This window comes from Mobula birostris, chromosome 4 (assembly GCF_030028105.1).
Source record: "Mobula birostris isolate sMobBir1 chromosome 4, sMobBir1.hap1, whole genome shotgun sequence".
Classification (NCBI taxonomy): domain Eukaryota; kingdom Metazoa; phylum Chordata; class Chondrichthyes; order Myliobatiformes; family Myliobatidae; genus Mobula; species Mobula birostris.
In genome coordinates this window covers 193,143,196-193,168,342 of record NC_092373.1, presented here as the reverse complement: position 1 = coordinate 193,168,342, position 25,147 = coordinate 193,143,196, and the positions used below count along the sequence as shown (strand labels likewise).

General features: G+C 41.4%; 1 protein-coding gene across 1 annotated transcript in view; it reads left to right on the top strand.

Moving 5' to 3' along the window:
- Positions 1-25,147, top strand: part of atrn (attractin) — a 408,487-nt gene that overhangs the window by 365,875 nt on the left and 17,465 nt on the right. Inside the window, exon 27 of the mRNA XM_072256711.1 lies at positions 10,738-10,845. Coding sequence (XP_072112812.1) covers positions 10,738-10,845 — 108 coding nt within the window. The remainder of the gene's footprint in view (positions 1-10,737; positions 10,846-25,147) is intronic.

Here is a 25,147-nt window from a genome sequence, read left to right as displayed (position 1 = left end):
GGCAATCATTGTCTTTCTCTGACCATGATCATTCTTGGCAAATTTTTCTATGGAAGTGTTTGCCATTACCTTCTTCTGGGCAGTGTCTTTACAAGACAGGTAACCCCAGCCATTATCAATACTTTTCAGAGATTGTCTGCCTGGCATCAGTGGTTGCATAACCAGGACTTGTGATATGCACCAGTTGCTCATACGACCAGCCATGGCTTCACATGACACTGATTGGTTGGGGTGGGGGTTGCTAAATAGGTGCTACACATTGCCCGAGGTTGACCTAAAGGCTAGGGAAGGGAAGGAGCAGCTTTCACCTTCATTGGCAGAGACATATCTCCACCCAGCCATCTGACATTTAAAATATTTCAGACCATTTGCATCTGGTGCAAGGAGGATTATTGAAGCATTAGGATACATGTGAACAGTGAGGTATAGTTTACCATCTTCAGTTCACCAAAAAGCTTTGGCAAGTCAGCAGGTAAATATAATTGTGACACCATGGTCAAGGTCCTGGTTGATGTGGGAGTCCCAGTGATATTAACACTGTTGACTGTCTTTGGGAGGTTGACTGGTTGATTAGTAAGGGCATCAAAGGTTACAGGGAGCAGGCAGGAGTGTGGGGTTGAGAGGGAAAATAAATCAGCCAAGATGGAATGGCAGTGCAGACTCGGTGGGCCAAATTGCCTTATTCTGCTCCTATGTATTATCATCTTATCGTTAGGTAACTGCTAGAGCCATATGCCTTGTGACATTTCTCTGAAAAATACTTTCCATTAGGTTATGAGAGCATTTTATTAAAGAACAAAAATAAATTGTCCATGAAGTTTTACATACAAAATAAATGTAATCTTGACCAAATGCTTTGTAGTGTAGTGGTTAGTGCAATCGCTATTTATTTATTTAGAGATACAGCACTAGAACAGGCCCTTCTAGCCCAAGGGTAACACTAAATGCCAGAGGAACTCAGGAGGTCAGGCAGCATCTATCAGTCAACTGTGCTGGCTGACCCTTCATCAGGATCCTTCAGGCCCAACGAGCTCACGCCACTTCTGCTTGGTACTGCGCAAGCACTGCCGGACGGCTGTTATAACGCACAGTCGGTGTGAACAGCGTGGGAGTTAAATTGTAAAGTGAGCTTTTTTGACTAGATCCCCTAAATCGATTTGATTGAGTCTATCTTTAAAAATATTAATGTCAGAAATACTGCGCAGGTCTGGCGGCAGAAGATTCCACTCTCTTGTTGATCTTGGGTGGAGGGAGGGTAGAGGGAATACTGGTAGCAAATCTTATTGAATCTGGAGTTTCCAATATGTGAGGTCCAGTTTGCTGTCGAATTGAACTGACCCTGTGACGGATTTGGATGTTTGATGGAGTGGTGTTGTGAACAACTTTGAAAATGAAAATTAACCATAGTTTAATACGTCGGTTTTCAAGTGGTTCCCGTTGAAGGTTAGGGAGCATGTTGGTGACACTGGATTTCCTGTTATAATTGTTTAACACAAAGCCAGCAGCACGGCGTTGGATTTTTTCGATGGACTTCTTATTGTTAGCTTGATGGGGATCCCATGTGGCCACGCAATACTCAACCTTTGGACGGACGAGTGTCTTAAATGCCATGTCCTTGACGGATTTACTACATGAGTGGAGGTTTCTTCTCAGGCTACCCAGCACTTTATTTGCTTTGCCTGTAATCTGATTGATGTGGCATGCCCAGTTAAGATCCTTTCAACACCAAGATATGGGTGGCGTGTGACTTGTTTCAAGAATCTGTCCATTCATGTTATATGTCGCGTTGATTGGTTTAACTTTGTGAATGACATGTATAGCATAACGTTTAGATGAGTTGAAGGACATTTGCCATTGAGACTCCCATTGACATAATAAATCAATATCGCTGCCCACTTACACCCACGAGACCAATTAACCTCGCAACCTACCGTCTTTGGAATGTGGTGGGGAGGAACTAGAGAACCTGGAGGAAACATACGTGTTCATGGGGAGAATGTACAAACTCCTTACGGACTGTGGCAGAATTGAACCTGGGTAGCTGGTATTGTAATCCTGTTATGCTAACCATCCCTGAAATATAGCTTTGCAGTTTCAGTGATTACTGATCGGGGTTCAATTCCCGCCGCTGTCCGTCAGGAGGTTGTACATTCTCCCTGTGATTGTGTGGGTTTGTTTTGAGTGCTGTTTCCTCCCACATTCCCAAGACACAGGGTTGGTAAGTTGTAGGCATGCTATGTTGGCGCCTGAAGCGAGGTGACCCCTGTGGGCTGACCCCAGTGCAATCTCTGGACTGTGTTGGTTATTGATACAAGAGGGTGCATTTCATTATGTTTTGATGGTTCAATGTACATGTGACAGCTAATCCTTAATCTTTAAACTCTTCCCCATGTTTTAGTTAGCCTGAGTTCAACTGAATGCTCCTGATTGTGGGTCAATATTTTTTTCCGTCTATAAAGTGAAATGCAAAATTCATATTAAGGAAAAAGAATAAAATCATCTCTACATTTTCCCTCTTCAAGGCTTCTGTTGAGAGCAGCCTCAGTTAGTGAATGCAGTGTTAATTCTGATATCATCCATCTAATATCAAACAGCGCATTTTAGAGGAGGCTGAAAATTCTCTCTATTCTCTCTTTGCCATTTAATGACATAGTTTCTGATTTCCATTTGCTTCCATGTAACATTTTCTAGCTGAGGTTAGTTCACTTTGCCAATCCCTTCTAATTACTGTTCTTTGAAATTTTGGAGGAGTTGACTTCTGCATGGCCTGGCCCTTAACACCCAGAAGACCAAGGAGATCATTGTGGACTTCAGGCATGCTAGGAGCCACACTCACGTCCCCATCTACATCAACGGAGCTGTAGTGGAGCGTGTATCAAGCTTCAAATTCCTTGGTGTCCACATTTCCGAGGATCTCACTTGGTCCCTGAACTCCTCCATCCTGATCAAAAAGGCGCAACAGCGCCTTTATTTCCTGCGGAGCATCAAGAAAGTTCACCTCTGTCCCAGGATACTGATGGACTTTTACCGCTGTACCATTGAGAGCATACTCACCAAATGCATCTCAGTGTGATATGGCAATTGTTCTGTATCGGACCGCAAACTACTCCAGCGTGTGGTGAAAACTGCCCAGTGGATTATCAGCACCCAATTGCCCACCATTGAGAACATCTACCATATACGCTGCCTGGGCAGGGTGAAAAGCATTATCAAGGATGCATCTCACCCTATCCATGGAGTTTTTACTCTCCTCCCATCCGGTAGGCACTACAGGAGCCTCTGCTCCCGCACCAGCAGGCACAGGAAGAGCTTCTTCCCTGAGGCTGTGACCCTGCTGAACCTCATATCACAGCGCTAAGCAGTATTGCACCCATATTGGACTGTCTCAGTACTTCTTTATTTGTATGCTGTAGCACTTACTTTTTATTCACAGTTACTTTGTAAATAACACTATTCTTTGCATTTCTGGTTAGGTGCTAACTGCATTTCATTGGCTTTGTATCTGTACTCAGCACAATGACAATAAAGTGGAATTTGATCTAATCTAATCTTTACACTAATGAACTTTTCCACATCCAGAAAACAAAACGTCTGTGATTTGGTTATTTGAGCAGTAAAATCTAACAAATTTGATGAAGTGCAGAAGACAATAAATTAAGTTAGAATAGATCTTTTTCTTTTCCCAGATGTACTGTAAGCTCCAGCTCTTAGTTGCTCCCACCAAGGTATAAATTGCCTCAATTCTCAATAATATTACAGAGTGCAATAACCATGTTTTGTTAACTGAAACATGCAAATAACACTCAATGGCCACATTTTTAGATGCCTCCTGTACCTAATAACGTGACCACTTAGTGTATGTTAACAACAGGAATTCTGCAGATGCTGAAAATTCAAGCAACGCACATCAAGGTTGCTGGTGAACGCAGCAGGCCAGGCAGCCTCTCTAGGAAGAGGTGCAGTCGACGTTTCAGGCCGAGACCCTTCGTCAGGACTAACTGAAGGAAGAGTTAGTAAGAGATTTGAGAGGGGGAGGGGGAGATCCAAAATGATAGGAGAAGACAGGAGGGGTAGGGATGGAGCCAAGAGCTGGACAGGTGATTGGCAAAGGGGATATGAGAGGATCATGGGACAGGAGGCCCAGGGAGAAGGAAAAGGGAGAAGAGGGAACCCAGAGGATGGGCAAGGGGTATAGTCAGAGGGACAGAGGGAGAAAAAGGAGAGTGAGAGAAAGAATGTGTGTATAAAAATAAATAACGGATGGGGTACGAGAGGGAGGTGGGGCATTAGCAGAAGAAGTTAGACAAGTGGATGTTCATGCCATCGGGTTGGAGGCTACACAGACGGAATATAAGGTGTTGTTCCTCCAACCTGAGTGTGGCTTCATCTTTACAGTAGAGGAAGCCGTGGATAGACATGTCAGAATGGGAATGGGATGTGGATTTAAAACGTGTGGCCACTGGGAGATCCTGCTTTCTCTGGCGGACAGAGTATATTCATGGTCTTCTGCAGCTGTAGCCCACCCACTTCAAGGTTCACTGTGTTGTGAGTTCAGAGATGCTCTTCTTCACACCATTGTTGTAACACATTATTTGAGATACTGCCGCCTTCCCATGAGCTCGAATCAGTCCGTCTATTCTCCTGTGATCTCTCTCAATAGCAAGGCATTTTTTCCCACAGACCTGCCAGTCATCTGATTTTTTTTTTTGTTTCTTAGACCATTCTATATAAACTCTAGAGACTGATGTGTATGAAAATCCCAGAAGATCAGGAGTTTCTGATTTTCAAACACCCCGTCTAGCACCAACAATCATTCCACAGTCAAAGTCATTGAGATCAGATTTCTTCCCCATTCTGATGTTCGATCTGAACAATAACTGATGCTTTTGATCATGCCTGCATGCTTTAATGCATTGTGTTGCTGCCACATGACTGGCTGATTAACTAGCAGGTGTACAGTTGTACCTGATAAAGTGGCCACTGAGTGTCATTGATGTTGCACTGTTATTCGCTTAGAAAGATGAATACCAATTTAGCAGGCAAATGCAATTCAGTTTCTTAAAATGCAAGAAATATTGTAGTGGTTTGAACAAATAAATCAGAAAACAGCTGGAGTTCAAAAGTACGTCATGCCAAATAAACAGTGTGGAAACCATTTTTCATCGGTTCCGTTGATTCAGTTCGATGGTGTTGTATTAGGCATCTCTTAAAAGTAAATCTAAAGGGAGATGTGGAACAGATTTACTTTTGAAATTCAAGTAACAAGATTTCATGTCATCTCTGACATGAATTTTTTTACTCATATGAATTGGAACCCCACCACCCAGGCCATGTTCTCAAGGATCCCCATCACACAGGTCCTTTCTCACTGCTGCCATCAGGAACAGTTATCATCCCTCAAACATTAGAACCAGAGGGGAAAACTTCACTCACCCTATCACTTGAACTGTTCCCATGATCTATGGTCTCACTTCCAAGGATTCTTCATCTCATGTTCTCAATACTTATTGCTTATTTTTTTTTCTTTTGTATTGTCACATTAGTTCTTTGTCCATCCTGGTGGGCGTGGTCTTTCATCGATTCTATTGTGTTTCTTGGATTTACTGTACATGCCTGCAAGAAAATGAATCTCAAGGTTGTATAAATTTACTTTGAACATTGATAGATTCAAAATATGTTGATTGCTGTTATTCAGTGTACAAAGGAAAACAAAATGATTATTATTCTGGATCCAATGCAGCATAAAAAACAATAAAAACAGAATAAACAAATATAAAGCAATCCCCTAAAACGCAATGTACAATAAACTGTTATATATACAGACTGATTATATCTACATAAAGAGGCTCTGTGATGTGAATGTGGTGGGAGTTGACGGGGTGGGTTAACGGGTGGAGGTGTTGATCAGCTTGGGGGGAGTAACAGCTTTTGAGTCTGATGGACCTAATGTGGATGCTGCGTAGCCACGTCCCTGATGGGAGTGGGACAAGCAGTCTATAAGCAGGGTGAGTGGGATCCTTCATAATATTGCTGCCCTTTTACTGCAACCTTTCTGCATATACACTCAGTAACCACTTTATTAGATACACCTGTACACTTGCTCATTAATGCAAATATCTAATCAGCCAATCATGTGGCTCAAGAGGTTCAGTTGTTGTTAAGGACCAAAACACCAGAATGGAGAAGAAATGTGATCTAAGTGAGTTTGATTGTGGATTGACTGTTGGTGTAAGATGAGTATCTCAGAAACTGCTCATTTTTCATGCACAACAGTCTACAGAGAATGGTGTGAGAACAAAAAAAAAATCCAGTGAGTGGCAGACAGTAGTTGGAGGAGAATGGCTAGACTGGTTCAATCTGACAGGAAGGTGACAGTAACTCAAATAACCATGCATGACAACAGTGGTGTGCTGAAGAGCATCTTTGAATGTGCAAAATATCTAACCTGGAAGAGGATGAGCTGCAGCAACAGAAGACCAGAAACATACACTCAGTGAACGCAGCAGGCCAGGCAGCATCTGTAGGAAGAGGTGCAGTCGACGTTTCAGGCCGAGACCCTTCGTCAGGACTAGGGTCTGACGAAGGGTCTCGGCCTGAAACGTCGACTGCACCTCTTCCTACAGATGCTGCCTGGCCTGCTGCGTTCACCAGCAACTTTGATGTGTGTTGCTTGAATTTCCAGCATCTGCTGAATTCCTGTTGTTTACATACACTCAGTGGTAACTTTATTAGGTATGGGAGGTACTGGTGATGCATTTGGCAGTTTAACCTACCTGTTATAGGACCCCCTTGTCCGCCCAATGTTCTTTCTAAAGTGTGCTTTCACACATCTTTTGCTACTAGCACATGTAGCGCCCTGGTTAAGATTTTTACTGTTATGCTGTAGGCATTTCATTTTAGCAGCTCTGTAAGAGCAGTCTGTTCTGCTTTTAGCATGTTTGAGCTAAAGATACTGAGCTATGTTGTTCAACTTAGGAATGTTGTGTCAGCCAATCAGGTTGGTGGAATTGGGAGAAGATTCTAGAGAACACTGGGCAGAGAGGTTTTTGTGAGGGACACTGGTGTGGGTTGAGGTCTTTTTGGTGGGAGCTGGGAGAAGACAGGAGGGAAGGTGGCTGAGGATGCCATCCCTGTTGCACAAGGTGCTTTGAACAGATGAATGGATTCACGGAGCAAGGACCAACACTCCTGTGGGGCAGCCCATTTGTTTGAGGTGGATTTTGAGTGTCATTTAGAAGGTGGTGTGTGCTTTCACACAGACTGAGGGTCCAGCGCATGAGTTACAGACAACTACAAGATGAGCTGCAAATTATGTGCACATTTGTACTGGGTTAACTGTAATGGGCCCTTTTTTATATTTTCCCTACTAACCGTTTAATGCAGCTGACATTTTTAAATATACTTTATAATTGTATATAGTGTACGATCTGTTATTTCTTGCTGACAGCTAATTGCATGGGGACAGTGTTCACACAAATTGAGGTTCAGTTGAGTGAGACATTCTAACTTCCCAGTTTTGGTGGGACCGAAGTCATACTGACCCGAGACGTACGGAGTTTGAGAAAGGTGGCGTTCTTACTGCTGAGTCCAGTGGCTGTTAGCGAGGGACTAATAAGCTGCACCTCTAAAGACACCCAGTAAAAAGGGGTTTTCACACACAAAGGAGTTTAAAATGCACACAGAAGGCTGTCACCCTCTATCTTGTTGGCATGTTAAGTATATTTCACGATTGTATACAATCACATTTCCATTTCCGGTTTCCGATTCACCACAGTGTTGACAATGCGGAGTTTGTGATGATTTGTCTGCAGGTTTTTAGAAGTGGCTAATATATACTGTTTTTATTGAGATTATTCAGTCAAACATTGTTGTCACTGGGCAAAAAAATTGCGCACACCAGATTTTTGAACACACTGGTCATTACAAATTAGATGGAACGTTGTGTCTGCCGCAGTGATTTTATAATCATTTTTGCTATGACTAGCATTTTTATCAAAATTCCTCATGATTGACTGTGCTTAAACTCTATTATTGACATGATGGAATTTAAACCTACATCTCTAGTTTGTTAGAGCAAGCGTCTGGGTTAGTAATGTGCTATTTTAACGACAGTACGACCACTATTCCATGCTGACACACTGTAAAAGAAATGGTTACGGCATTTGCAAAGTACATACAAGCTAAACTCACCATAAGGTGAGTATTACCATTTCAAACAGAAATAATCCTTTGATAAACTTTTAATTATTACCCATCAGCTCTCTGTCATTAAAAATTAATCTGTGTGCATTCGTAATCTTTTGAGCAATCGAGGCATATGCATTTCTTCTTTTCCCCTATCTCTTTTGGAATCGGCATCGAGTTCAATTTCCACTATATTCACAGCCCATCTGTTCATTCCTCAGTTTTTTAGCCTGGTTCAAGAGCTGCCCTTTCTCTTGATTCCAGTGTCGTGTTTTCTGTGTGCTGCATTTAACTTGCAATTTCAGCAACCTCATGGGAAGCTGAAGGGTGTGCAAAGATAATAAATTGGCAAATACAAAAAAAATGATAAATAAGTAATAAATATTGAGAAAATGAGTTGTAGAGTCCTTGAAAGTGAGTCCTTAGGTTACGAAATCAGTTCGGTGTTAAGGTGAGTGTAGTTATCCATGCTGGCACAGGAGCTTGATAGTTGAAAGATAATAACTGTTCCTGAACCTGTTGGTGTGGGACCTACACCTCCTGTGTCTCCTTCACAATGGTAGCAGAGTGAAGAGAGCACAGCCTGGCTCGTGGGCTTGCTTGACGATGGATGCTGGTTTCTTGTGACAGCTCTCCTTGTAGATGTGATCAATGGTGAGGATGGCTTTACGTGCGGTGAAAACTGTGCTGTATCAGCTACTTTTTGTAGGCTTTTCCATTCAAGGGCATTGGCATTGAATGTGGGGGCAAGTCTAACTGCAGCTAGGCATCCTGTTATAGCAAGATCTGGTACTTTATTGCAAATTAGATCTTTGCTCAGTTCTGGAACATCTGGACAATAAAGGTGCATATATCAGAATGCTCTTCGTTGACTACAGCTCAGTGTTTAAAGCTATTATCCCCTCAAATCTAATAATTAAGCTCCAAGACCTGATCCTTGAAATCTCTCTGCAACTGGATCCTCATTGGCAGACCCCATCAGTACAGATAGGTAACAATTCTTCTTAACACTCACAAATTAGCACAAATGCACCACAAGTCCATATTTTTATCTCTCTTCCTCCCCCCCCCCAATTCTACTCACATTATAGTTATGATTGTGTGGTTAAATACAGTCATGTTTATCAAAGATGGTGACAAATCAGCATATAGGAGGGAGATTGAAAATCTGCTTGAGTGGAGCTACAACAATAACCTCTCACTCAATGTCAGCAAAACCATAGGGCTGATTATCGACTACGGGAAGAAGAAGCTAGAGCCAATCCTAATTAGAGAATCAGAGATGGAGAGGGTCAGTAGCTTTAAATTCCTTGGTGTTAACATATCAGAGGATCTATCCTGGGACCAGCATGTAAATGTCATCATATAGAAGACATAACAGTGCCTCTACTTTCTTAGAAATTGGCATAGATTTGGCATGTCACCAAAATCTTTGATAAACTTCTATACATGCATAGTGGAGAGTATCCTAACCTGTTGCATCCAATGCCCAGGAACGGAAAAGCCAAAAAAAATGATGGTCATAGCCCAGTCCTTCACAAGCAGAATCCTCCCCAACATTGAATACATTTACATGAATGGAACCAGAAGAAAACAGCATCCATAATCAAAAACCCCCACCATCCAGGCCAAGCTCTTGTGCTGTGACCATCAGGAATGAGGTACAAGAGCCTCGGGACCCACACGTCCAGGTTCAGGAACAGCCATTACGCTACAAACATTAGACCCCTGTACCGGTATGGGTAACTTCATTCGCCACTAGTCTGAACTGATTCTTTGACCAGCAGACTTGGATTTTCCTTTAAGTTGTAACTGAAATGCTTCTGTGCACATACCCTTTGTTGCCGGGCAGGTGGAATTTGCTTTTCTAAAATGTTTTATTCAAGTATTGAGTAGTTTCCAGCTCGTGTAAATATTTTCTGCTCAGAACAATGGTTTGTCTGAGCAGCTGTTTAAAAAAACAATTAGAGGGGATTTCGCTGTATACTTACTTTCAAGAATTCTTATAACTTATGTTCTCAGTATTATTTTTTATTTGCTCAGTTTGTATCCTTTTGCACATTAGTTGTTTCTCAGTCTTTCTGTTTATGTATATTTTTTTGTAAATTCTTTTGTATTCCTTTTTTTCCTCTGGAAATGTCTGGAAGAAAAGGAATCTCAGGGTAGTATATGGTAACGTATAAATACTTTGACAATCAATGTACTTTGATCTTTGAAGTAAAAAACACTTTTTCGATATGCAGTGTAACCTTTTTACAGGTTCTCTTGTCTTGAAATGTGAAGTATATTCAAAGCAAGCCGGTCTACATACTACAGGACAATCAACACCTCAGTCTATTTTCCCTTCTGTAAAGAAATCACAGTGTCTGCAAAGGAATATAGATTTGATTTGCGGAACAGAATCTTAATGATATTTGATACCTACTGTGCTAAACAAACTGTACTGTTGTCGAAAAGCCAGAGAGATGAATGTTGGAGAATCTCAGTGTATTGTTAAGAATAATATTGCTCACTTCGTTATTTACCTCCATTGTATACACTTGTGTCTCATAGCAACTTCTACGAGAGATGCAGCAAATGGCTAGTCGCCCTTTTGCCACTATCAATGTTGCCTTGGAGACAGAAGAGGAACCGCCTGATCTTATTGGAGGAAGCATCAAGGTAACCAGAAATTACTGTTTCCCCTTTATTTTCAAGGAAATGAATTGTTTATAAATTATAGTATTTCCCTGTCTGTCATTTATTTTGACGCATCATTCAGTTTACAATGTTAAGTTATAACCAGTATTTATTAAGAAATACACATAACTATTACTGTAGCTATCAATATATTGACTGCCTACATATCACTGCAGGGGGTGAAGTAAATGGCGACACTTTAAAATGTTAGTGTTACTCCCAGAAGAGAAGATAGTAGGCATGAAATGGTTCTCGGAAGCATGAAGCTTGTGTTACTATGTATGTCATTATTCCCATCATTCAGTGTCACACTATGGTAAGAATACGAATTTCAAAGGTAGGTCAGGTCATAAAGCAGATCGACCACTTCCTCTCACTGTGGTCTTTCATTACGATTCTGAGCATTTCTTCCTTAAAAATAAAGTGCAGATGTTTTGGGATCTACATGTGTCACAGAGTTCTCCCAGATTTTAGAGGTTTATTGATACAGGACAGTAACATGTTATGTTGAATGTTGAAGGGCCTCAATAGAGTGGATATGGAGAGGATATTTTGTATGGTGGAAGAGTCTTAAGACCAGAAGACGCAGCCTCAGAATAGAGGGGTGTCCTTATAGAACAGAGATGAGGAGGAATTTCTTTTGCCAGAGAGTGGTGAATCTGTGGAATTTGTTGCCACAGGCAACTGTGGAGGCCAAGTGATTGGGTATATTTAAGGCAGAGGTTGATAGATTCTTGATTAGTCAGGGAATGAAGGGATACAGGGCAAAGGCAGGAGATTGGGGCTGAGAGGGAAAATGGATCAACCATGATAAAATGGCGGAGCAGACTCGATGGGCCAAATGGCCTAATTCTGCTTCTATATCTTACGGTTTTATTATGCCCATCTGTCCCAGCAAATCTGTGCCACCCAATTGCACCCATGTGACTAATTAACCTCCTAACTGCTACATCTTTGGAATGTGGGAGGAAACCAGAGGAAATCTACAGTCACAGAGACAGTGTGCAAACTCCGTACAGACAGTGGTGGGAATTGAACTTAGGTCACTGGTGCTGCAGTAGTGTTACGCTAGCTACTTTGCTGTTGTACCATGCCTTTCTTGTGTCTGAAGGGAAAAAAATGGACAAAATTACATTGCAATGTTTTGGCATTGAAGGGTGGTGTCAGTGGGGGCTTTGTGAATTTTGTGGTGAGGGCCAATTGAACTTATCTAACAAAGATGGGAATTATAATGCGGAAGAATTTAAATTCAGTTAATTAAATCAATCTGCATTACAAAGCTCAAAGTAAATTTAATATCAAAGTACATATACGTCACCATATACAACCCTGAGATTTGTTTTCTTTCATGTGTTCACAGTAAATACAAAGAAACACAAGAGAATCAATAAAAATCTACACACACAACAAAAATGTGCAACCAATGTGCAAAAGACTACAAATTGTTGAAATACAAGAAAAAAAAAGGAAAATAAATAAATAATATAAAAAACATGAGTTGTAGAGTCCTTGAAAGTGAGTCCGTAGGTCATGGTAATATACACAAAATGCTGGAGGAGCTTAGCAGGTCAGGCAGCATCTGTGGAAGAGTACAGTTGAAGTTTCGGGCCGAGACTCTTCATTGGGACTCATAGGTCATAGAACCAGTTCTGTATTAGGTTATGCTCATCAAAGTTGCTGGTGAACGCAGCAGGCCAGGCAGTATCTCTAGGAAGAGGTACAGTCGACGTTTCGGGCCGAGACCCTTCGTCTAGTCCTGATGAAGGGTCTTGGCCTGAAACGTCGACTGTACCTCTTCCTAGAGATGCTGCCTGGCCTGCTGCGTTCACCAGCAACTTTGATGTGTGTTGCTTGAATTTCCAGCATCTGCAGAATTCCTCGTGTTTCCGTATTAGGTCAAGTGAGTCTGGTTCAGGCGTCTGTTTGTTGAGGGGTAATAACTGTTCTGGACTTGGTAGTATGGGACCTAAGGCTCCTGTACCTCCTTCCTAATGGCAGCTATGAAAAGAATGCATGGCCTGGATCACTAGCAATAGTAGTCAGTAATAGCTCACCTGTTTCAGTTGTGTACTTCAGGGAAGGAAGTTTACTATTGTCATCCTGACTGACAATTGATAAGAGTTCAGGACCAGCGAGTACCTGTGAGAATGAAAGATAACGATGCAGAAGGCAAGACTCAGGAAACTTTAGTCAAAAAGAAGATGGAAACATGTAAGGTTTAATGACGAATATAAAATAAACAAGAAGGAATTTGAACAGAAATTAGGAGGGTTGAAACTGGCCATTAAATGTCCATGGCAAATAGGATTAAGAAAAATCCCAAGACATTTTATGAATGAGGTCCAGTCAAGGACAAAGATGGGGATTTGTGCATGGACCCAGAGGGAATGGGTGAGGTCCTTCAAATCACTATTCACCTATAAGGGCATGAATGATGGTGAGATTATGAAGGGATATGTTGATATTCCATGGCATGAAAAGGCTATGAAAGGGTAAGTCTTGAATGCCTTGGAAATCATTCAGATGGATGAGCCCCCAGGGCCTAATGGGGTTCATCCAAGGATACTAAGGGAAGCAAAGGGGGAGATTTCTGAGACCTTGTCAGAGATATTGTAACCTCTTTAAGCATGGGTGAGGTGCCAGAAAACTGGAAAATAGCCAGTGTTTTACCTTTACAGGGACAAACCAGGAAATTAAATGCTGGGGAACGTTCCATCAGTGATGGGAGAAGATTCTTAGACTCAGGATTTACATTCATTTGGATGTTTTAGATGTTTTATTAGGGGGAGCATGGCCTTGTGCAGGATGCTGAGCTGGGCTGATAGCTGGCAAATAGAGTTTAATCCGGAAAAGTGTGAAGTGAAGGTCAAACTTGAAGACAGAATACAGGGTTAGTGGCAGGATCCTTACAGTGTAGAGGAACAGAGAGATCTTGGGATCCACATACATAGATCCCTCAAGGTTGCTGCATACATTGATAGGGTGGTTAAGAAGGCATAAGGTGTTTGGCTTTTATTAATCAGGATTGAGTTCAAGAGCTGCGAGATAATGTTGCAGCTGTATAATTTCTGGATAGACCAAACATAGAGTATTATGTTCAGTTCTAGTCTCCTCATTAGAGAGAGCGCAGAGGAGATCTAACAAGATGCTATCTGGATTAGAGAATGCCTCTTACAGAATGAGCGAGCTAGAGCAGGATGAGAAGATAGTTGATAAAAGTGTATGCTAAGAGGCATAGATAGTGTGGATAGTTACTGCCTTTCTGCCCGAGGTGGAAATGGTTAAAATGAGGGGGCATAATTTGAAAGTGATTGGAGGAAAGTAGAGGGTGTTGTCTGAAGGAGATATTTTACACAGGGAGTGGTGACTGCAAGGAATGTGCTACGAGAGCTGGTGATCAAGGCAGATATATTAGGGACATTTAATAGACTCTTAGATGAGCACATGGATGAAAGAAAGTTCTATGAGATGGGTAAGTTTAAAGGAGATGTGTGAAGCAAGGTTTTTTTTAAACATAGTGAATGTTATGTGCCTCGAATGCACTACCAGAGAAACATACAATAACGATGTTCGATAAGTATTTAGGCAGACTACACAGACAGGGAAAAGGGGAATAGAACATGCAGTCAGATGGGATTAGTTTAATCTGCATCATGGTCGTCACAGGCATGGTGTGCTGAAGGGTCTATGCTCGTTCTACATTCTTTGATTTCTAGGTTCTGTTTCTGTGTAAATTAGTTCCATCCTAATAAATACTACCTAAAAACTGATTAAAATTGTTGGAGAGAAGTCACGGATTCAGAAAAAGCAACAGTCCGTGGCATTGAATGGAAAGTATTCCAAATTGCTTTTCACTGAGGACTTTCTATAAAAAAGAATGTTAAAAGTTCTTTATAGTTTTCTTTATCCATGTTTCAGTTGTCAAAAGATTTTGTTAGAGAAAATGTTCAACTCGACAGATGAAGGTGGTTCGTGAGACAGTTGCTCACTGGATCTTTTTTGTTTGTTTTTGCACCATTCTCTGTTAACTCTAGTGACTGTTGTGATTGAAAATCCTAGGAGATCAGCAGTTTTTGAGATACTCAAACCAGCCATTCTGGCACCAACAATTAGCCACGGTCAAAGTCACTTGGATCACAATTTTTCCCCCATTGTGATGTTTGGTCTGAACGACAACTGAACCACTTGCCCACGTCTGCATACTTTTTTGCATTGAGTTGCTGCCATGTGATTGGCTGATTAGATATTTGCATTAACGAGAAGGTATTAAAGTGGCCTCTGAGTGTAAATATTTAGTTGAGTCTCTAATTTTTAGGTTGAAAGACTCAAAGCAAAACTGCTGGCATACACATTTACCAAGGATTATAGATCTAATGCTGTCTCTGTTACAGAATTAGTCTTAGAATTCTTCAATAGATCAGCATCATTGGAAATGTGAATATGTAGTTATTGACATTGTGTTTAGATGTATTTTGAATAACTAGTAGGCACTTAAATTTTTATATTTCACAAATAAGATTTATTCATAAAAATATTGACAAGATATTTAAAACATCAGAACATAGAATCAACACAGACAAAATGCCAGGCAGCATCTATGGAAAAAAGTACAGTCGACGTTTTGAGCCGAGACCCTTCGGCAGGACTGGAGATGAGGGGTAGATTTAAAAAGTGGGGGAGGAGAGGGAGAAACACAAGGTGTTTCTGTCTCCCCCCCACCCCATCTTTAAAATCTACTTCATCCCTCCCCCTCCCAGTTTCACCTAACACAAGAGCTAAAGAGCTGGGAAGTTGATTGGTGAAAGGGGTACAGGGCTACACAGCATTTAGCCCCTCAGTATCCAGAGCAAAAAGACCTTAGACATCCTTCCCTATAACACATACAAAATGCTGGAAGAAGTCAGCAAGTCAGGCAGCATCTATGGAAATGAATAAACAATATCCAGCTGAGAACCTTCATCAGGATCCTTCCCTACAAAGCCTTTTGCATCACTTAGCACATCCTCTTGCAACCTGGGCTGTGCAAGGCGACAGCATTCCCTTAAGAACATCTCTGGTCCTAGACTCCCATTCTATGTGGAAACATTCTCTCCACGTCCACTCTATCTGGGCTTAGTCCCTAAAGATGTCAATGTAGTATTTAAGGAGAACTTCTTCCTCATTGTTAGTCTTTTATTTAGATTGAGTTTAAGAGGTCAAGGTTGAGGAGGTTTGAACAGCTTTAATTGATTCTGAAAATGTTAACATTATCCAGTACAGTACAGTGTTGTATTGATGTTCAGGTAACATTGAAGAGACTGCTGAAATCCAGAAATATTGAAATGCATTTAGTTTTACCTGAGCTTTTACCACATAAATTTGCTGCATAAGAGTATTGCAAACACAATATTTATCCAGTTTATTCTCACTTCATCTGGCCAAAGTAATATTTAACATCATTATTTTACTAATTTGGCTGTTCAAATATACACTATAACTGCTGTCCACTTTTCAGAAAACATAGAGCACTACAGCACAGTGCAGGCGCTTTGGTCCACAATGTTGTGCTAACCTTTTAACCTACTCTTAAGATCAATCTATCCTTTCCCTCCTATCTCGCCCTCCAATTTTCTATCATCCATGTACCTGAAACATGCCCAATGTATCTGCCTCTACCACCATTCCATGCATTCACCACTCTCTGTGAAAAGAACTTACCTCTGATGTCCTCCTTGTACCTTCCTCCAAGCTAGATAAAATTATGCTCCTGGTACTAGCCATTTCCTCCCTGGGAAAAAGGTCTCTGTCTATCCATGATCTAAATGCCATGTTGGAGTGCTATCATTGATCTGGGTCTAAAACTAAAAGCACTTGTTTAGATCCATGTGAATCATGCTAACCAGGCTTCTGTTAATTCACAGAAATATTGAGGTTATCTTAGATAATGTTAGGCATAAGAGATTCTCCAGATGCTGGAAATTCCAGTGCAACACACACAAAATGCTGGAGGAATTCAGCAGGTCAGGCAGCATCTATGGAGAGGAATGAAGAGTGTTTCAGGGCAAGACCCTCCTGAAGAAGGGTCTCAGCCCAAAACGTCGATTGTTTTTTTCCTTTCCATAGATGCTGCCCGACCTGCTGAGTTCCTCCAGCATTTTGTGTAATAATGTGCCTTCTGCCTTTGAAAGTTTTATTTATGCAGTTCAGGAATAAGAGAGAAAATAATGCAAATGCTAACCATGATTTAGGGAAATGAATAATTTCACTGTTGAAATAGTTCATATATAAGACATCTGTTGGGAAATTCAGCTTGTCTCTTTGAGATTAATGAAGCAATTGTATGCAACGTAAGGTGATTTCTGAAGCTTAAATCTTAAATCTGTGCTTCAAGTATTAGCCTTGCAGCTTTGTTTCTTTGACTTTATCATCGTCATCTTCAAACAGCGATGCCTCGAAAAGGTGCCGTCTATCATTAAGGACCCCCATCACCTAGAACGTCCAGGTACAAGAGCCTGAAGACATGCACTCAACGTTTTAGAAACAGCTTCTTCCCCTCCACCATTAGATTTCGGAATGGACAATGAACCATCCCATGAACACTATCTCACTGTTTTTTTGGACTGTTAGCAGTACTTATTTAATTTAATCTTATATATGCATATACACATACATAAACATGTATTCACTCTGTTGTTGCTCTTAAACAACAAATTTCATGACCAATGTCAGTGATGTTAAACCTGACTCTGATTCTGGTATTGTAAACATCAACATGCTGAGGACAGTCTGAAAGCCATTCTCATGTCAGTAAATATTCTGAGAAAATACTTAGATTGCATGAATTTCAGCCAATCTGTCTTGCTTTTCTATCAAGAATTCACGTAACATTAGCGAAACAAATGTTCAAACAAAGTTGCCTGAGGCACTGAAATTTCACTTTTGATTCACTGTGAGTTGACATAAGTCTCGAAGATCATTTAACGCCATATTTATTTCACTGTGGTAGATGTACATAGGTTTGTAAAGTATTCTTATTCATAGATTATTCTTTCACTAGTTCAAAGTTCAAAGGCACAGTAGCATAGTGGTTAGCAGAGTGCTTTATGATACCGGCAACCAGGGTTCAGTTCCCGCCATGCCTGTAAGGAGTTTGTATGTTCTGCCCATGATTTTGAGTGTTTTCTTCGGGCGCTTCAGTTTCCTCCCACAGACCAAAGACTTACTAGTTGGTAGGTTAATTGGTCCTTGTAAATTGTCCCGTGATTAGACTAGCATTAAATTGGTGGATTGCTTGGTGGTGCAGCTCTAAAGGACAGTAGGCCTACTCCGCGCTGAATCTCAATAAGTTTATTTTCAAAGTATGTATACATTATACAACCATGAGATTGTCTCCTAATAGGCAGCCACAAAACAAACAAACCCCAAAAAATCATTTTAAAAAAGACCATCAAACGCCCAATGTGCGGAGAAAAGAAATGGAAGCAAATAGCATTTTGGACTGAAGTCCACAGGAGAGTCCAATAGTTCAGTGCAGAGCCAAGTAAACCACATGGAGCAGTGATCTGAATGAGTTTGTCCCTTGTCTCAGGCCCCGACACCCTGACCTTTAAAATCCGGCCTGGCACCTAAATCAACGACTGAACATCAGGTTTAATCACCTCGATATGCTCTGGGACCTGGACCTCACTGCCTTGATTCGGCCTGTAGCTGGCCTTTCCTATTTGCCACAGTGCTTAAGTCTGTCCAAACATTGAGTTTAGTCAAATCAGTACGCTGTGATGCCTGAACTGACCCACCTCGATTCAGCCTTCAGCGTGGTGCTTAAATGGCTCGAACCTTGTGTACGCCTTGCCTTGCCTCTGCTCTGCCTTCAAGTCTAAAGGGAAGTTACAGACTATTATATGCGATGATCGTTTACCAGAAGAAGTGTGATTAATAAAGTATTTAGTTGTTTTCCTTGTTACATTAGCCACCAGCCAGAAGTTGCTGAAGTTCACCTGCACTGTCTCAGATGTGGGATGTTGTTGTCAAGACCAACATTTATGAGAAAGAGGAGCAGGAGCAGGATGACATCAGAATGAACTCTGATGAGATTTCACTTGGAATACAGATCCTCCATCTTTAACAACATGTACTTGGTATAGAGACTCCTGAGATGGGGGAGTTCACCAGTATGCAACAAAAGCACATTGAGCCAGTAATTTCCAGAGTTTGGAAGAATGATAGGTGATTTCGCTGAACTATACAGAATTCTATGCAGAAGGACCTCCAGCACTCAGGGCATGCCCATTTCTCATTGTTACCATCAGGTAGGAGATACAGAAGCCTTGAAGGCACTCACTCGGCGATTCAGGAACAGCTCCTTCCCCTCTGCCATCCGATTCCTAAATGGACATTGAAGCTTTGGACACTACCTCACCTTTTTAATATACACTATTTCTGTTTTTGCACATTTTTAAAAAAATCTATTTAATATACATAATTGATCTACTTGTTTATTTCTTATGTTTTATTTTTTTTCTCTCTTGCTAGATTACATATTGCATTGAACCGCTGCTGCTAAGTTAACAAATTTCACATCACATGCTGGTGATAATAAACCTGATTCTGATTCTGAATTGGTTAGCATAACACTTTTTAGCGCTAGGTGTAGGATCGGGTTTGAATTCCTGCTGCTGTCTGTAATGTGTTCGTACATTCTCCTTGTGACTGAGTGGATTTCATCCGGGTGCTCCGGTTTCCTCCCACATTCCAAAGACATACAAGTTAGGGTTAGCAGGTTGTGTTATGCTATTTTGGTGCCAGAAGCATGGCAACACTTGCGGTCTGCTTCCTGTACACTTTGGACTGTATTGGTTGTTGATACAAAACAATATATTTCACTTTATGTTTCAGTGTTACATGTGACAAACAAAGCTAACCTTTAAACTTTATTTTTACCAGGCTGGACAAGGTACAACAATCAATAAATAATCAGCCAGAGGAACTTGACAGGTCAAGCACCGTCTGTGAGGGGAAAGGAATTGTTGACCCAGCATCAGGACTGAGAGTGGAGGGGTGATGGCCAGAAGGGAGAGGATTGGTGGATGGAAGGGATGGGAGAAGGACGGCAGGAGGATTGAGCCAAGGGGGTCGGGTTGAAGTTGGAAGACAGAATCAGGTGACGCAGATTGTCACTCACCCCTCCAACACTTTGTTCCACCAATCACCTGTGCCCTTGTGTCAGCATTCCACCTTTCTGCTTTATACAGGCCATCTCCCTCCTCCAGCCTTGGACCTGATGCAGGGTTCTGAACTGGGAATGATTCCTCCCACACACCAAGGCTGACTACCCCCCCCCCCCCCCCCACAGAGAGCACGGCCTCGAATAGGACATTCATTTAGGACAGAGATGAGAAGGAATTTCTTCAGCCAGAGGCTGGTGAATCAGCTGCAGAGGCCAAGGTAGTGGGTATGTTTAAAACAGAGACCGATAGGTTCATGATTTCTGAGGGTGTCAAAGGTTATGAGGAGGAGGCAAAAGAATGAGTTTGGGGGGATAATAAATCAGTCCTGATGGAATGGTGGAGCAGATTCAATGGGCCAAATGGCCTAATCCTGCTCCTGTGTCTTGTAGTCAAACTGCAGAGAAGGATGCTTCTGTTTCTTAGATGCTTGATTCAGTTGTTATCAATTCTGTCATCTGAGTGAAATCAATAGAGATTAGCTCGTAATTTCTTAACAGAGGCAATGCTTAATGACCCTCATTCCAGAGCAGTAATACCAAATGTACCATTGGGTAACTATTATCAGTAGTCCAAGAAATTCACTTCTCTGGTACTTGGTGCAAATAGATTGCCATTTTTTAGATGTATGCCTTCATCTGTGCATGACTTCAACAGAGATGGTTTCTGAAAGCTGAGACCGTGTTTCAGTGGAAACAATGACATTTTCAACTGTATTATACTGAAGGAAATGCAACTTCATTTGCACTCCCTCCACGATTCCACCTCATCAGAGATAATCCAGGAAATTAAAGTTAGTGAGCCTTGCATTGGTGGCAGAGAATTTATTAGAGAAGATTATTAGGGATAGGGATTACAGACATCTGGAAAAGTATTGATTTATTATGTCTGGTCAGTATGGCCTTTTGTGGGGAAGTTCAGTATTTTAAATTTGATTGATCATTTTGAGGAGGTGAGGAAAGTGACTTATGTGGAGAGGGCAGTTGATGTGATATATATGGGCTCCAGTAAAGCTTTTGAAAATGTCACTTGTGGTAGGATTATTGAGAAGATAAATGCACATGGAGGATTGGATTCAAAGTTAGCTTGGCTATTAAAGACAGAAGATTGTGGTAGAGGGGCGATGTTCTGACTGGAAGTCTGGCAAATGATGTTCTACAAAGGATCCATGCTGGGATCTCTGTTATTATATACAAATTATCTGGCTGAAGGTGTAGGTGGACTGATGGGTAAATTTGAAAGTGCCATAAAGTTTGGTGGAATTATGGCGAGTGAGGAAGGCTGTAAAAGGATATAGCAGGACGTAGACCTGTTAGAAATATAGAGGTAGAAGCAGCAGATGGAGTTTAATGCTGGTGTGAATTATATTTGGAATGTCAAATGTAAACAACAAGATTCTTTGGAGGAATCTTGGGGATAAGGATGACAGGAGAGAGCAAAAATGTGCTGGAACTACCAGATAGAGTATACTGCTGGAAATCTGATATAACATTGAATACTGGAAATGTCCAACAAATCAGGTAGCATCTTTGCAGAGAGATGAAAAAAAGCTAATGTTACAGTTTCAGAAGGGTTGAAATTGTCCCTTTGTTGTAAAGTGTCTGGTTGGAAGATCTAATGCTCCCTCTCGAATGTATATTGGTCTTCGTTGGAACAGTGCTGAAGAAAAAGAATTCAGAGCAGGAGAGGGACAGAATTGAAGTGACAGGTATCTGTCGCTCAGTGTCACCTTTGCATTCTGCACAGAGGTATTCCACAAAGGAATCACCATTTTGTGTTTGCTTTCTCCAGTAGAGGAGGCCACATATGCTGCACGCTGGATGCAATACCCAGAAATGGAAGGAGGACAAATGATTAACGCCCATATTGATCATGCTCTCTTTGTCTCTGACACTGTGCCAGTCAGTTCAACATAAGCTTAAGGAGCAACATCTAATCCTCCAAGTAGGCATATTACACCCCCCAGACCTCTCTGTTGAATTCAGTAATTTCAGGTAATCAGCTTTCCCAACTGATTGGCTATCAATCAGAATGCCATGATAAACACACAGAAATTGTTACAGGAAGTCGGCAAGTCAGGCAGCATCTATGGAGGGGCATGCAGTGATGATTCTGCTTTCATCTCCGAAGATGCTGCCTGACCTGCTGAATATTTCTGTATTTTTGTTTTTATATGTGACAAACAGTGTTCGCTTTGGACACACTTAAACTTAGCTATATTGTTGTGTGCATGATGCACAAACATTCAAAGCATGCGTGATGAAGAATTAGGTGAAACAACAAATCCTTTTCCATTCGGGGTGGCATGGTAACATAATGCTTTACAGTGTCAATGACCCAGGTTCAATTCCCATTGCTGTCTGCAAGGAGTTTGTACAGTGCCTATATAAAGTATTCACCCCCTTTGGAAGTTTTCATATTTTATTGTTTTACATTAAATTACAGTGGATTTAATTAGCTTTTTGACACTGATCAATAGAAAAGACTTCTGTGTCAAAGTGAACACCGATCTCTACGAGTGATCTAAATTAATTACAAATATAAAACACAAAATAACTGATTGCATAAGTACTCCCCCCCCCCGCCCTTAATATGAAAAAAAAACTACACGTGAAGACATAAGAACACTCCAGGCAACTCCAGAAAAAGGGTATTGAAATGCACAAGTCAGGAGATGGATTCAAGAAAATTTCCAAGACACTGAATATCCCTTGGAGTACAGTTAGGTCAGTCATCAAGATATGGAAAGAATATGACACAGCTGTAATTAGGCCTAGAGACTGTCCTCAAAAACCGTGCAAGAAGGGGATGAGTGATGGAGGAGCTACGAGCTTCAGTGGCTGAGATGAGAGAGACTGTGCTAACGACAACTGTTGCCCAGGTGCTTCACCAGTTGCAGCTTTATGGGAGAGTGGCAAAGGGAAAGCCACTGTTGAAAAATTCACATGAAATCTCTGCTAGAGTTTGCCAGAAGGCATGTGGGAGACTCTGAGGAAGGTTCTATGCTTTGAAACCAAAATTGAGCTTTTAGGCTATCAGACCATACACTATGTTTGGCATAAGCCAAGCACTGCACATCATCAAAAATACACCATCCTTACCATGAAGCATGACGGTGGCTGCATCATGCTGTGGGGATGCTTCACTGCAGCAGGCCCTGAAGGATTTGTGAAGGTAGAAGGTAAAATAAATGCAGCAAAATACAGGGAGATCCTGGAGGAAAACCTGATGCAGTCTGCAAGAGAACTGTGACTTGGGAGAAGGTTTGTTTTCCAGCAAGACAATGACCCCAAGTATAAAGCCAAAGCTACACAGGAATGGCTTAAAAATAACAAAATTAATGTCCTGGAGTGGCCAAGCCAGAGTCCAGATCTCAATCCAATTGATAATTTGTGGCTGGACTTGAATAGGGCTTTTCATTTACAATCCCCATGCAATCTGAGCAGTTTTGTAAAGAAGAATGGCGAAAAATTGCAGTGTCCAGATGTGCAAAGCTAATAGAGCCCTCTCCACACAGACTCAAGGCTGTAATACTGACTTGAAGGGGTGAATACTTATGCGATCAATTATTTTGTGTTTTATATTTGTAATTAATTTAGATCACTATGTAGAAATCTGTTTTGACTGACGTGAAAGAGTTTTTTCTGTTGATCAGTGTCAAAAAGACAAATTAAATCCACTGTGATTCAATGTTGAAAAACAATAAATCATGAAAACTACCAAGCAGGTGAATACTTTTAACAGGCACTGTATGTTCTCCCCATGACTGCATGAGTTTCCTCCGGGTTCTGCAATTATCTCCCACAGTTGTAAGATGTACTGGTTGATAGGTTAATTGATCACATGGGTGTAATTCTCAGATCTGCAGCTGGATCTTCCAACTTCTTCACAGACAGGACCCAGGCTGTAAAAGTAGGGGACAAGCTCTCCTCTACAATCACCCTGAGCACCGGTACCCTACAAGCCTGTGTACTCAGCCCCCTGCTGTACTCACTGTACACTCATGATTGTGTATCCAAGTTTCCATCGAACTCAATATATAAGTTTGCTGATTACACAACAATTGTAGGCCGTATCTCGGTTAATGATGAGTTTGAGTACAGAGAGGAAATTAAGAACCTGGTGGCATGGTGCAAAGACAATAACCTATCCCTCAACGTCAGCAAGACGAAGGAATTGGTTGTTGACTTCAGAAGGAATAGCGGATCGCACGACCCAATTTACATCGGTGGTGCGCAAGTGGAACAGGTGAAAAGCTTTAAGTTCCTCGGGGTCAGTATCACAAATGACCTGACTTGGTCCAACCAAGCAGAGTTCACTGCCAAGAAGGCCTACCAGCATCTTTACTTCCTGAGAAAGCTAAAGAAATTTGGCCTGTCCCCTAAAACCCTCACTAATTTTTATAGATGCACCGTAGAAAGCATTCTTCTGGGGTGCATCACAACCTGGTATGGAAGTTGTCCTGTCCAAGACCGGAAGAAGCTGCAGAAGATTGTGAACACGGCGCAGCACATCACACAAACCAATCTTCCGTCCTTGGACTCACTTTACTCCGCACGCTGTCGGAGCAGTGCTGCCAGGATAATCAGGGACACGACCCACCCAGCTAACACACTTTTCGTCCCTCTTCCCTCCGGGAGAAGGCTCAGGAGCTTGAAGACTCATATGGCCAGATTTGGGAACAGTTTCTTTCCAACTGTGATAAGACTGCTGAACGGATCCTGACCCGGACCTGGGCTGTACCCTCCAAATATGCAGACCTGCCTCTCAGTTTTTTTGCACTACCTTACTTTACATTTTCTATTTTCTAATTATGATTTATAATTTAAATTTTTACTATTTACTATCGATTTGTACTCCAGGGAGCGGGAAGCGCAGAATCAAATATCGCTGTGATGATTGTACGTTCTAGTATCAATTGTTTGGCGACAATAAAGTGTAAAGTAATTGTGTGGTGTGGGCTCGTTGGATCTGAAGGGCCTGTTACCATGCTGTATCTCTAAATAAAAACAAATAAATAGAGATCTCAGTTTTTTGAAAAATAATAGATCAGTGTTATAAAGGGAAAGTATTAATGCTAA